This window comes from Pteropus alecto, unplaced genomic scaffold (genome assembly GCF_000325575.1).
Source record: "Pteropus alecto unplaced genomic scaffold, ASM32557v1 scaffold8, whole genome shotgun sequence".
NCBI classification, from domain to species: Eukaryota; Metazoa; Chordata; class Mammalia; order Chiroptera; family Pteropodidae; genus Pteropus; species Pteropus alecto.
Window position 1 is genome coordinate 18,050,793 of NW_006494609.1, and position 10,260 is coordinate 18,061,052.

General features: G+C 50.2%; 1 protein-coding gene across 1 annotated transcript in view; it reads right to left on the reverse strand.

The window, feature by feature from the left end:
* Window positions 1–9,867: 9,867 nt before the first annotated feature.
* LOC102880993 (T cell leukemia/lymphoma 1A) overlaps window positions 9,868–10,260 on the reverse strand; it is a 3,411-nt gene continuing 3,018 nt past the window's right edge. Inside the window, exon 3 of the mRNA XM_015599586.1 lies at window positions 9,868–9,918. Coding sequence (XP_015455072.1) covers window positions 9,868–9,918 — 51 coding nt within the window. The remainder of the gene's footprint in view (window positions 9,919–10,260) is intronic.

Sequence of the window (10,260 nt, forward strand, 5' to 3'; positions counted from 1 at the left end):
CCACATAGTTAAAAACATCTCTCCTGCGGAAAAAGCCCATGAAAAAGTTAGCATGACACACTGCAGAAGATTATTTGCAGCTTGTATGCTTGATAAAAGGCTAGTATCCTTAACTTGTAAAGACAGTCATCCCAAAGAGAAGAAGACAAATATTCTGATAGAAATTCGGTAAAGAACTTGCCATTTTGTAGTGTAACACGAGGCGCTTGGGTTATAGTTTGGGTGGTGACTCCCACTCACTTTTATACCTGTCTGTGTTGGCCAAATTTTGTTTATTTATTTTTGTTTTATGTCGCAATAAGTATGTGAAGGTGATCAAAACTGCAATATATTTTTTTTTGGAAAACCCATCACTCCCCACCAATCCGAGGTCTATGGATACCTAACTTCTCAGAAGAAGATTTAAAAATGAAGGAAATGGCAGACATGGCCTGAGAGAGTAAAGAGTGACAGGTGGAAGCTGTGACTAACTTTTCCGGGGTACAGTGGGGTGAGGAGGGGTGTAGGTCAAGGGGAGGACTGTATGGGAGGTGAGGCAGAAGAGAATCAGTCATCCCAGGTCCAGCCGGAACCCCCAAGTGACTGTGCCATGGCTCTCGGTCTGAGATTCTGAAAACATGCACATCTGACCTCTGACCTGGGCAGGTCACCAGCTGGACAGGGCTTCTGGGACCACGGTTGCTTCTGCACAGCCCAACAACCAGGGGACTTCTGTCCCTGATGTGACCCCTCCTCTCTGGCCCCTTCATCATGAACCCAGCATCATAGTCCATGTGTTGCAGATGCCAGTGCACCCCCAGGAGACCATGTTCCCCTCCACCCCCCCACCAGCTGCCCCTGTCCCAGTTGCCCCTCATGTGGCAGCTCTACCCTGGGGGAAGGTACAAAGCAATGGATTCAGACTCTGGGAAATAGTGGACCATGGCCAGGCAAGTGTGCGGTGGCCCCAGGTGAGGGCGACGGGTGGCAAGAGGTGACAGCACCTGTGCAAAGTGGGGTGAGGGATGGAAGGATGTGCGGGCTACTGAAATCCACAGACCCAGGTTCCTGTCGGCGTCAGGTGGATGTGCGAGCATTTCCCGGGGTTTCCCAGGGGCTCTGACCACCGCTTCCTCTGCTGCAGGCCGCCTCCAGGGAGCTACCGATCCTAACACAGCAGCTGGACGACTGGGAATGGCTGACCAGGCACAACCAATGAGGGGGGCTGGCTGGTGGGACTGGTATGTCGGCCCCCACCTCTCAGTGCGGAGATCAGACAAAAGCAAGGAGGCCTCTGCTTCTTACAGGAAGATGGTGCTGGTCTCCGTCCCCTCATGCTGGTCCCTAGGCTTTTCTTACAGAGCTGGCCATCGGCGCTCCTTCCCTGCCCCCTTGGGTGTGGTTTATACTGAGGTCAGGCCCCCATAGTACATCCTGGAAGTACAGGATCTCACCGAGTAATGGTCATCATTTAACCGTCACAGAAATCCCGTGAAGTGTATATGTTAATGTCCCATTTTACAGATGAAAATTTTGAGACTCCTGGGTTGGAATGGTTTCCCCAAGACCTAGAGCCGGGAAGTAGTAGCGATGACGCTCGACTCCAGTGAGCCTGATCTCCAGGTCTGCCCATGGCACTGGGTACAAGGCAAATCAACGACAGGGGCCTTCCCGGACCCCACAGCAGCCCAGAGGCCTTCTCCCTGAATCCGGCAGCAGCTTGGCCGGGGCGGGGCTGGTGCATTGGAGGGACTAGAGTGCGGGCTTGCTCTCCCTCCTCGTCCTGCTTGAATGGGACCCTGTCCCCCGCATGGTTCTCTGTCTCCTTTGTCCACTCCCGGGGCTCGTAGGCTCTGTGGATCTCCAGTGAGGGTCTTTGCGCACCTGCCTGTCTGCTTGCACACCTAGCATGGCCTCCTTTGGGCCCAGGAGGCCGCTGGGCCCCTGCCCACTCTGCTTTTACCGTTTTTCCTCCATGAGCAGTCCCAGGGTTTCCAGGCTCAGCACTGTGGACATTTGGGGCCAGATAATTCTTGGTCAGGAGAGGCCATCTTGTGTACTGTAGGACGTTTGGCAGCATCTCTGGTCTCTACCCACTAGATGCCAGGAGCACTCCCCTGTCCCCCCAAGTTGTCACAACCAAATATGTCTCCAGTAATTTTCAAATGTTCCCGGAAGGGCAAGATTACCTCTCTCCCAGTCCCCACTGCCATTGGGAAACCAGCGCCCTAGAAAAACACTTGCACGTGTGCACAGAGGTAAAGAAAAGACTGGCTGGCGTCCGCCACGGAGGAGTGGAAAATAAAGCCAGCCCCGGGAGCAGGCGCTGGGCGGAGCCCCTTCCACGTGGAAGCCTGTGCCACCTGCTGACAAGCGGCCCTTCGGAACACCCCCTCCACGAGTTCGCCCGCCCCTCCCGCGGGCCCGGGACCAGCTCGCCTGATTGGTCCGCTCACAGAGGGCCCTTCCTGTATCCCACCAACCATGGCGCTTCCTTTCTTCTGGGCATGCGTCTTCAGAGCTCTTGTATCTGCTGCAGCTGGCTCAGGGCCAAAGATGGAATTGACTAAATGAACACTGGAAGCCAGAACCTGGACATATTCTGGTAACATCTGGGCCGCATCACTTTGGACAAGTAACAGTGTCTCTGAGCCCGTTTCTTCCCCAGGAAATGGAGGGTAACGAGGTATTTCTTTGTAGGACCAACAGGGGATAATCTATATGAACCACATGTCACAATAACCTGTACATTGTCATTGCCTTTTAGGGTAACATCTTTTCTTGACCGAGGAGGTGACTCAGGTGCCGAAGGGGCTGGTGTGACTCATTTCTGTAGCAAGCTATTAGGTAGTTGGGACTAAAACCCAAGCCTTGTGACTCTGTACCACGTCACACACTTTCACCTTCATTACTAACAAGTGGCCAATTACTTTGAGCCTCTTGGAACTGAAGTAATTATGTACATTTAAAAATACTAAAAACTGGGATTCATGAAATTCAGGATATGGTACTTACCAACCTTGTCTTTCAGAAAAGGATTATCTAGAAAGAGAAGAATAAAAATGCATAATACCCAAATTTTATTCTTACCTTTGTTTTAAGTAGCCACAAAGCTAACAATAGTTTTCTTTCAAGTTTACTCACTCTTAGGTAGCCTGGAGCAGACGGAGATAAGGGTGCTTGTCACCCTGTTAAATCGTCTCCAAGAAAAGTAGAAATGTGGGGAAAAGGCAGCTATAACTTGAAGCAAAAATCGACCTAATTATTTGTGATTCCATGTTGTTTTTTAAGGCAAGCCCCTCGAATAAGCCAATTGTGTGATTTTAAAAAAATAGAGCAAGTTGTAATGTTCTTGCAACATCCTTCATCTCTTTTAGCTTCAGACCAATAGTCATTCTTTCCCTCCCGTTTAAACCATGTTAATAAAAAGAACAGGCACTGGCCTTTGATTTGTCTCTCAATGCTTTTTATGGTTCTTTTATTACAAAGTAAAATAATCTTTAAAAGTCTCTCATTTTCCCCCCTTAAGAATGCTGTTAATGACACTTTCCATAAAATATAGAACATATTATACAGGAGGAATATTAAAACCTATTGAATCTACTATGTGCCAGGCACTTTGCATCTGGTAGCTGATTTAATATTCCAAGGACATTATGAGGTAGGTTGAAAACACTTATCTTATTACAGGGGAGGAAACTGAGGCTCTGAGAAGTGAAACACTTGACCGTGGGTCTGAGTAAGAAGTCCACTGGGATTCCATCCAAGCATGTTTGTTTCCCATGTCTGTACAGAAATAGCACCCTGACTATTAGGAGTGTAGACTCCAGCCAGGGTGCCTGCTTTAATCCTGGCCAGCTACTTAACTAGCTATGTTAACTTTGAGCAGAGTATGTAATCTCTCTAAGCCCCTGCTTTCTTGTGTGTAAAAGAGGCATTATTATAATACCTCCCTGAGCGGTAGGTTCTCTGAAAGGCCCTTTCTTAACCAAGCAGCTTGCTCTGGACCAGACTGGTCCCTGCTCCCCGCCTTCACCCACTCCTGGAGTATTTTGCTCAGCAGACCTGCCTCAGCCTGATTTCCAGGAAATGTTCCTCCATGGGTCCTGTTCAGACAAACCCTCTCCTCCTTCCTGCTCAGCTCACACATTCTGAGCGGGTGTACTAAGAAGAAAGGAGGCAGAAAGAAATTTGAGAACACACAATTGGCCACAGCAGTTCTGTCCCTGGGGGAGAAGTAGTTTCTCTTGGGGATAGTCTTTTCTTTAGCAAGACACATTGATGTGGCAATGATTCAAGAAAAGCCAGCCCCAAGTCAAACAGACCTACTTGTTTTGCATAATAAAGAATGTGTTGCCAGGATTAGCTATAGGAAGGCAGAGGGGTCTGTGAGGAACGGCAGAGCCCAGAAAGATGAGATGTTGGGGGGCTGCTTGGGGAGGGGAGGGATGATGCTATAATAATGGCTCAGGGACTTTTTCAAAACAAGAAGAGTTAAAGAAGCACAAATTAGTTGACAGTTGGTCACCAAGATGGAGAGCACGGGAGAGGCATGCAGTTAGCATTAATACGATGGCTAGGTGGAGGGCCAGGGGAGAGAGGGAGCAATTGGGGGTGGGGGGGTCGTTTATGAACTATATTGATGTCTAACCAATGTACTGTATACTTGAAACTAATTTAAATAAATAAAAACAAGAGTACCTAATATCTCACTCCAAGGTATAGTCTGAATGTTAACCCACAAGCCTCCCCAAACTCTCACACTTGATTCCAAACATGGCATGGAGTCTGTCACCTGCAGCCCTGTGGTCGCCTAGTGTGAGATGGGGTGACATGTGTGGAACATGAATGAGACACTTGGAGATCATCCAGAAAACACACTCGATCAGTAGATGCTGGAGCTTTGAAGGAAGGGGTGATGGGAAGAAGCGTGAGACCCCCTGCAATCCCTGGAGAGACAGTGAAGGGTGATATGGAGGTGAGGGGTCAAGCTAAGTTAAATCTTGCCTAAACGGGTGGAGTGCCCTCACCGGTGGATGTAGAGGTCACAGCGAGTCCAGGGGATCCCACGGTGCGCCAGGTGGGATAGTCGAATTGATGCAGAACAGGCCATATTCCCCCGAGTGGGGCGAGACCCTAAGACAGAAGAGGGTTCTTGGTGGAGAGTTTCGAAAGAAGTCAAACACACGCCAAAGTTAGAGCCAAAAGGAAAGTTTATTAAAGAAGGAATCACACTCCACAGACAGAGCGTGGTCTCCGCTCAGGGGCCGAGAGTGAGAGCCTGAGAGAGACTCAGAGGGACAGAGACGATGGACAAGGGCAGAGTGACAGAGAAAAGGACCTGAGACGGACAGCGTAAGACACTGAGAGGGACCCTGAGGAATTTAGTTCGTGTATCGTTCTTTAGTTCCTGCGAGTTACAGTTTAAGGACTTTGTTTACCCATTTTCCTTCGATACCGGGCACACAGTGAGGAGATGAGCATGCAGCACAAGTTCATCTGTAGCATGAACGGCCTGCTGGCAGTTCCCAGACTTTAATCCATAGGTTCCCCGTGGTTTTAGCCAGAGGGAATGAAGGGTTTGATTTTGTGTAGGGCAACCACTTAAAAGACTGTTTTCCCTGTTCTCCCTTCTGGGGGTGGGGAAATGGGTCGTTAGCAATCCCAGCAGAGATCTTCCTTTGTTCTGTAGGTTTCTTGGCTGCCAGGCTGATCAACATATTGCAGTCTCTGAGTACAGCTGAACATTCTAGTTCTCTTGCCTCCTCCCTACATTACAATTATGAGCAGAGTCTATCATTCTTCTACAAGATACGCTAAAGCTGCATGTGTCCCTTCCAAGATGATGGTGTCCTGTGGTTAGCCATGACCCTCAAGAGTCAGAGAATCGGTAGATATGACACTCTCAGACATTTCACCCAGTACAATCCAACCAAAACGGTGTCGTAGACATGGCTTCTTGGTGTCCTTGGCTGATGGGCTGACGAGGCCAGTGTTGAAGGAAGACACCACCGTTTAGAGCAGTACCAGGCGGGTTTCCTAGATGTCAGCCTTTTAAGTCCTCCAAGCCCAGGGGCCCAGGTAATTGGCATCTTAACCTCCAAACTTGCTGAGTATCGTATCATCTGGATCAGGTTCCAGAGGTGAGTTTCTAAGTTTGATTACTGAGAAGTACAAAGCGTTCCCCACATTACTGAAAGTTCAGGTTCGTAGTTTTAAGGGCTCTTGATTTTTCACCTCAAGACCATGAATGGCCATTATAGTCAAGTATTTGTGAGAGCACTTTTCTTGGGAAAATTTCTCACTGAAATTTATAAATTGTTTTTGCCATAGGTTCACTCACCAACACTTAGAGAATTTACTGACAGTGGCTTCACTGGACTAGTTCAAGTTAACTCATTTGGTAAGAAAAGACAGGGAAAATCTTTTAGAGTTAGTATATCTCTCAAGGCATTTCCTCATTATAAATAAAGTTGTTTTGTAAGCAAAATACAATGACACTAACAAAATAACTTTAAAACACAGCAAGGATCGAGGCCACATGGTAACAACGGCATTGTGTTCCGATCTACTCAAATCTCTTTACAAAACAGGTGGAGCACCTTGGAGAGAAAAAGTATTCCGAGTAGAAGCATACAAAAAATGAGAAAAGGATTCAAGAGACAGTGACACAGAAGAGAAGCGAAGACCCAGCGTAGGCATATCCGAAGCCCTGTCCACTTCCTAAAAGAAAGAAAAAGCAGTGGAGAACAAATATAAGCAACGATTAAAGAAAACTTTCCTGAACACAAACAAAACGACTTGACCTTGTGTATTTAAAGGGGACACAATGTACCTGGGACAATGACCAGAAGTCAACTCCGAGACAATCTATTAAAATTATTAGAATTTATACAAGTCCTTTCGGCATAAGGTAAAATGACCTACTAATGTATCTGGCATTAGATCTTTACAGAATACTTTTAAGTTAAAACACAGTGGAGCACACAGGGTAACATAGTACAGATGCCCAAAAAAGAAAATGTGAGCTAAGAATTTTTTTATTCAGCCAAAGTGACCATTTCACCGCCTGACCCGACTTGCTACCTCATTACCCTGTTCCGTTTTCTTCGTAGGATTTTGCAGATTCCAAGGTCCTTGTTCACCTTTTTCCAGAAGGAAAACTGCGTGAGAGCAGAGCCTTTGCTTCGTTCACTGCTGTGTCTGCAGCACCCGGCACAATTCACGGTGGCGTCAAAGGTTTCAGAAACAAAGGAAGTTTGCACGAGAGCCAACGGCAGCTCGGCCTGCCATCACCAGAGGCCGGGAAGCTCCAATAACAGATGTTTATTTCTCACCGTTCTAGAGGCTGTAAGTTCAAGATCAAGGTGCCGGCAGGTGCGGTGTCCGTTGAGGGGCCTCCTCCTGGCTTGCGGACAGCTGTCTTCTCACGGTGTCCTCACGTGACCTTTCCTTGGTGCCTCTGTGTGGAGACGGAGACCTTCCTCTCTCCTTACAAGGGCGCTAATCCCATGAGAGCCCCACCCTCACGACCTCATCTAACCCCAGTCCTTACCTGAGGCCTCACCTCCAAATACACACACTGGGGATTAGGGCAGCAACCTGGGGACTTAGGGGTGGGGCACGAACAAGAACTTCTCTTCCTGGGCCTGTTCCTAAAACGAGGCAGCTGGCTGATCTTGATGCTCCTGCTGCTCTGCCGTCCTGATGCTCTGTCCCCGAGAGGTGTCTGCCTAGGGAGGGCTCCCACTGACCACACTCTCACACTGCCAAGCACTGTGCAAGGTGATGGGGTTACCACGAGAGACCGAAATCCTGTCACGTGTGGTACCGATGCATATCTGTCTGGTTCCAGGTAGAAAGACTGGGACCAGAGAATATGAAATAGGAGAAACAGTATTTTTCTTAGACAATTCACTTACGAGATACTAACGGCTTCCACGTATTGTTACCCTCACATCTCTCATGATGAGGAGGCTATGGACTAAAGTCACTCATAGTGGGGAGGACCAGTATCCCACAGAATGGATTCCTCCTACCGAAATGCATCCCTTTGTACTGGTAACCCGTGGTCCTGCTTACCTGCTCAGGAGGCAGAGGCGGGGCAGCTGACCTTGAGGAGGAAGCAGGAAGGGCAGGGCGCAGGTGGGCCGGGCTGTGGCTGCAGGTCATGGGAGGTAGGGAAGGGACTCTGGTTGGGGCTTGGGTGGCGAGGACCAGTGAGGGAAGAGGGACTCCTGCTGGGATTGGAACTACCCAGGTCAGGACAGCCTGGTGATTGCGAGAACAGCAAGGTGACAGCTGGCTGGGGCAGGAGGGTGGGGAGAGCAGGACCAGGCGGAGGGGGGTCTTGAACACCAGACTTGCTGGTCAAGACTCTGAGGGCACTTACTCTAAAGGTTCTCAAATCATGCTTCCAAGAACACTGGGGTTTGGGGCATTTGGATCACACGAAAACAAAAAATTCTGACCCAAAGCTCCAAAGTAAAAGAAATACGTTAAACTCATGAGTATTCTCCCTGTTTCACATTTTCGTACTTGGCGATGCCTGTGGTCACTTCTTTCCTCTAGTGCCTCGGTCAAGGGTAGAAGGTGGTTCAGCCCAAGTTAGATGAATTCTTACATTTAATCAATCAATATTACAAAGTGTTCATGCTACATACAATACATACAACCTCACAACATCCAGGTGTGTGGGCACCTATAAAAAGGGGGACTTCAAGCGTCTGGCCACAGGTGGGTTACCTGGGGGCCCATCCACAGTGCTCGCTTGCCTGGCCTCCTGCTCCATCACGGGCTGTGTGACCAGCAGGCTTCTGAGCCCTGAGCACAGACCAGGCTCCTTTCGGGCCTTCCGGTGAGCTGCACTCGAGCCCGCGTGGCAGGTGGGGCTTTGGGAGGCATGGCAGTGCGCAGGCACGCGCCACGTGAGAGCTGGTCCAGGGCCTTGGAGTCCTGGCCCAAGCTCAGACAAGTAGGCCCCGGTGCCTTGCAGCCAGAGGTACGTGGAGCTGAGGGGACAGGATGAGAAGCACCTCGGAGTGTGCGGCACACGACACTAGTTGCTGGGAGGGACAGAATGGAGAGAGAGGCCAGAAACCATCAGGCAGCTGAGAAAAGCAGAGGCACAGGTATAGCCCGGAGGGAGCTATACCGACCAGGTGCTCTCCAGGGCCTGTCTGCCGGGGGAGGCCGAGGGGACTGCAGGCAGGGCTCACCCCCTGTCTATCCATTCCCTCGTGGACCCCGGTACGGCACAGTAGAACACGCAGGACTGGTAACAATAGGTGAACAAAAGTGTGAACATCCCCACTGCAGGTCGGCAGGACTGGGGCTCAGGGAGACAGGAATTGCACGACCTGGGGACAAGACAAGGGCAAGAGAAGACAGAGTCAAAGGCAACAGGAAGGAGCCGGCGGGGGTGGGGATGGGGGCAGAGCTGCTGGGGCAAGTCTGGAGCGGGGAGCTTGGTGGCAGTGCTGGTCCCCAGAGCGGAGGCCTTGGGTCTGAGCCAGGGCAGACTATGGATAGAGTGAATGGCTTGGTGTCACAAGGTCTGTGACCTGGACAAGCCCTTGTACCTCTTCAGAGCTCAGCTTGGTGACCCACAAAATCAGGTAACACCTGGCTCTGGATGTGATGACCCAGCGGCAGAGCCCGTGGCCTGTGAAACGCGGTGCAGGTACAGGTGCGTGTCTCTGTTATTAAGGGGACCACCTAAACATTACTGGCTCCCACGGTGGTCAAGGAGAGAGCATGGTCCTCAGTCCTCAGGACCCTAGGCAGGTGGCATGGTCAGGTGGGGACAGCACCACCTTCCTGGAGAAAGGGTTCGCCTTCTTCCTGACCTGGCCACGCTGGGCCCCAAAGGTGCTCACCACATCGCTGTCACTCCGTGCATGGCAGCTGCTCAAGGAGCATGTCCTCTATGCCACTGAGCTGCAGGGAGAAAGGAATTAGAGGCCGGAGCCCTGCAGGTCCCCCTTCCGCTCCTGGCTCTGGGCCTCCCCGCAGCCTGGCGCAGCGGGCAGGACCCGCGTGATGGCGGTCCAGGGGCCCCCGTCCCGCCAGCCTTCACCCTGTGACCGCCCACCACAGAGGCCCTCCTGAGACCTCACAGGGTAGCCCGGCCATCCAGTTCTAACATCTCTCTAATCCAGTCCTTTAAAAATCTGCCGTTGTCAATTCCTTTTTTTTTTTTTTTTTTTTACCTTTTTTTTTTTCCTTAAGGAAGTTTGAATAGGTTTTTTTCCCTTGCCAAAAAAAAAAAAAAAGCGTCTT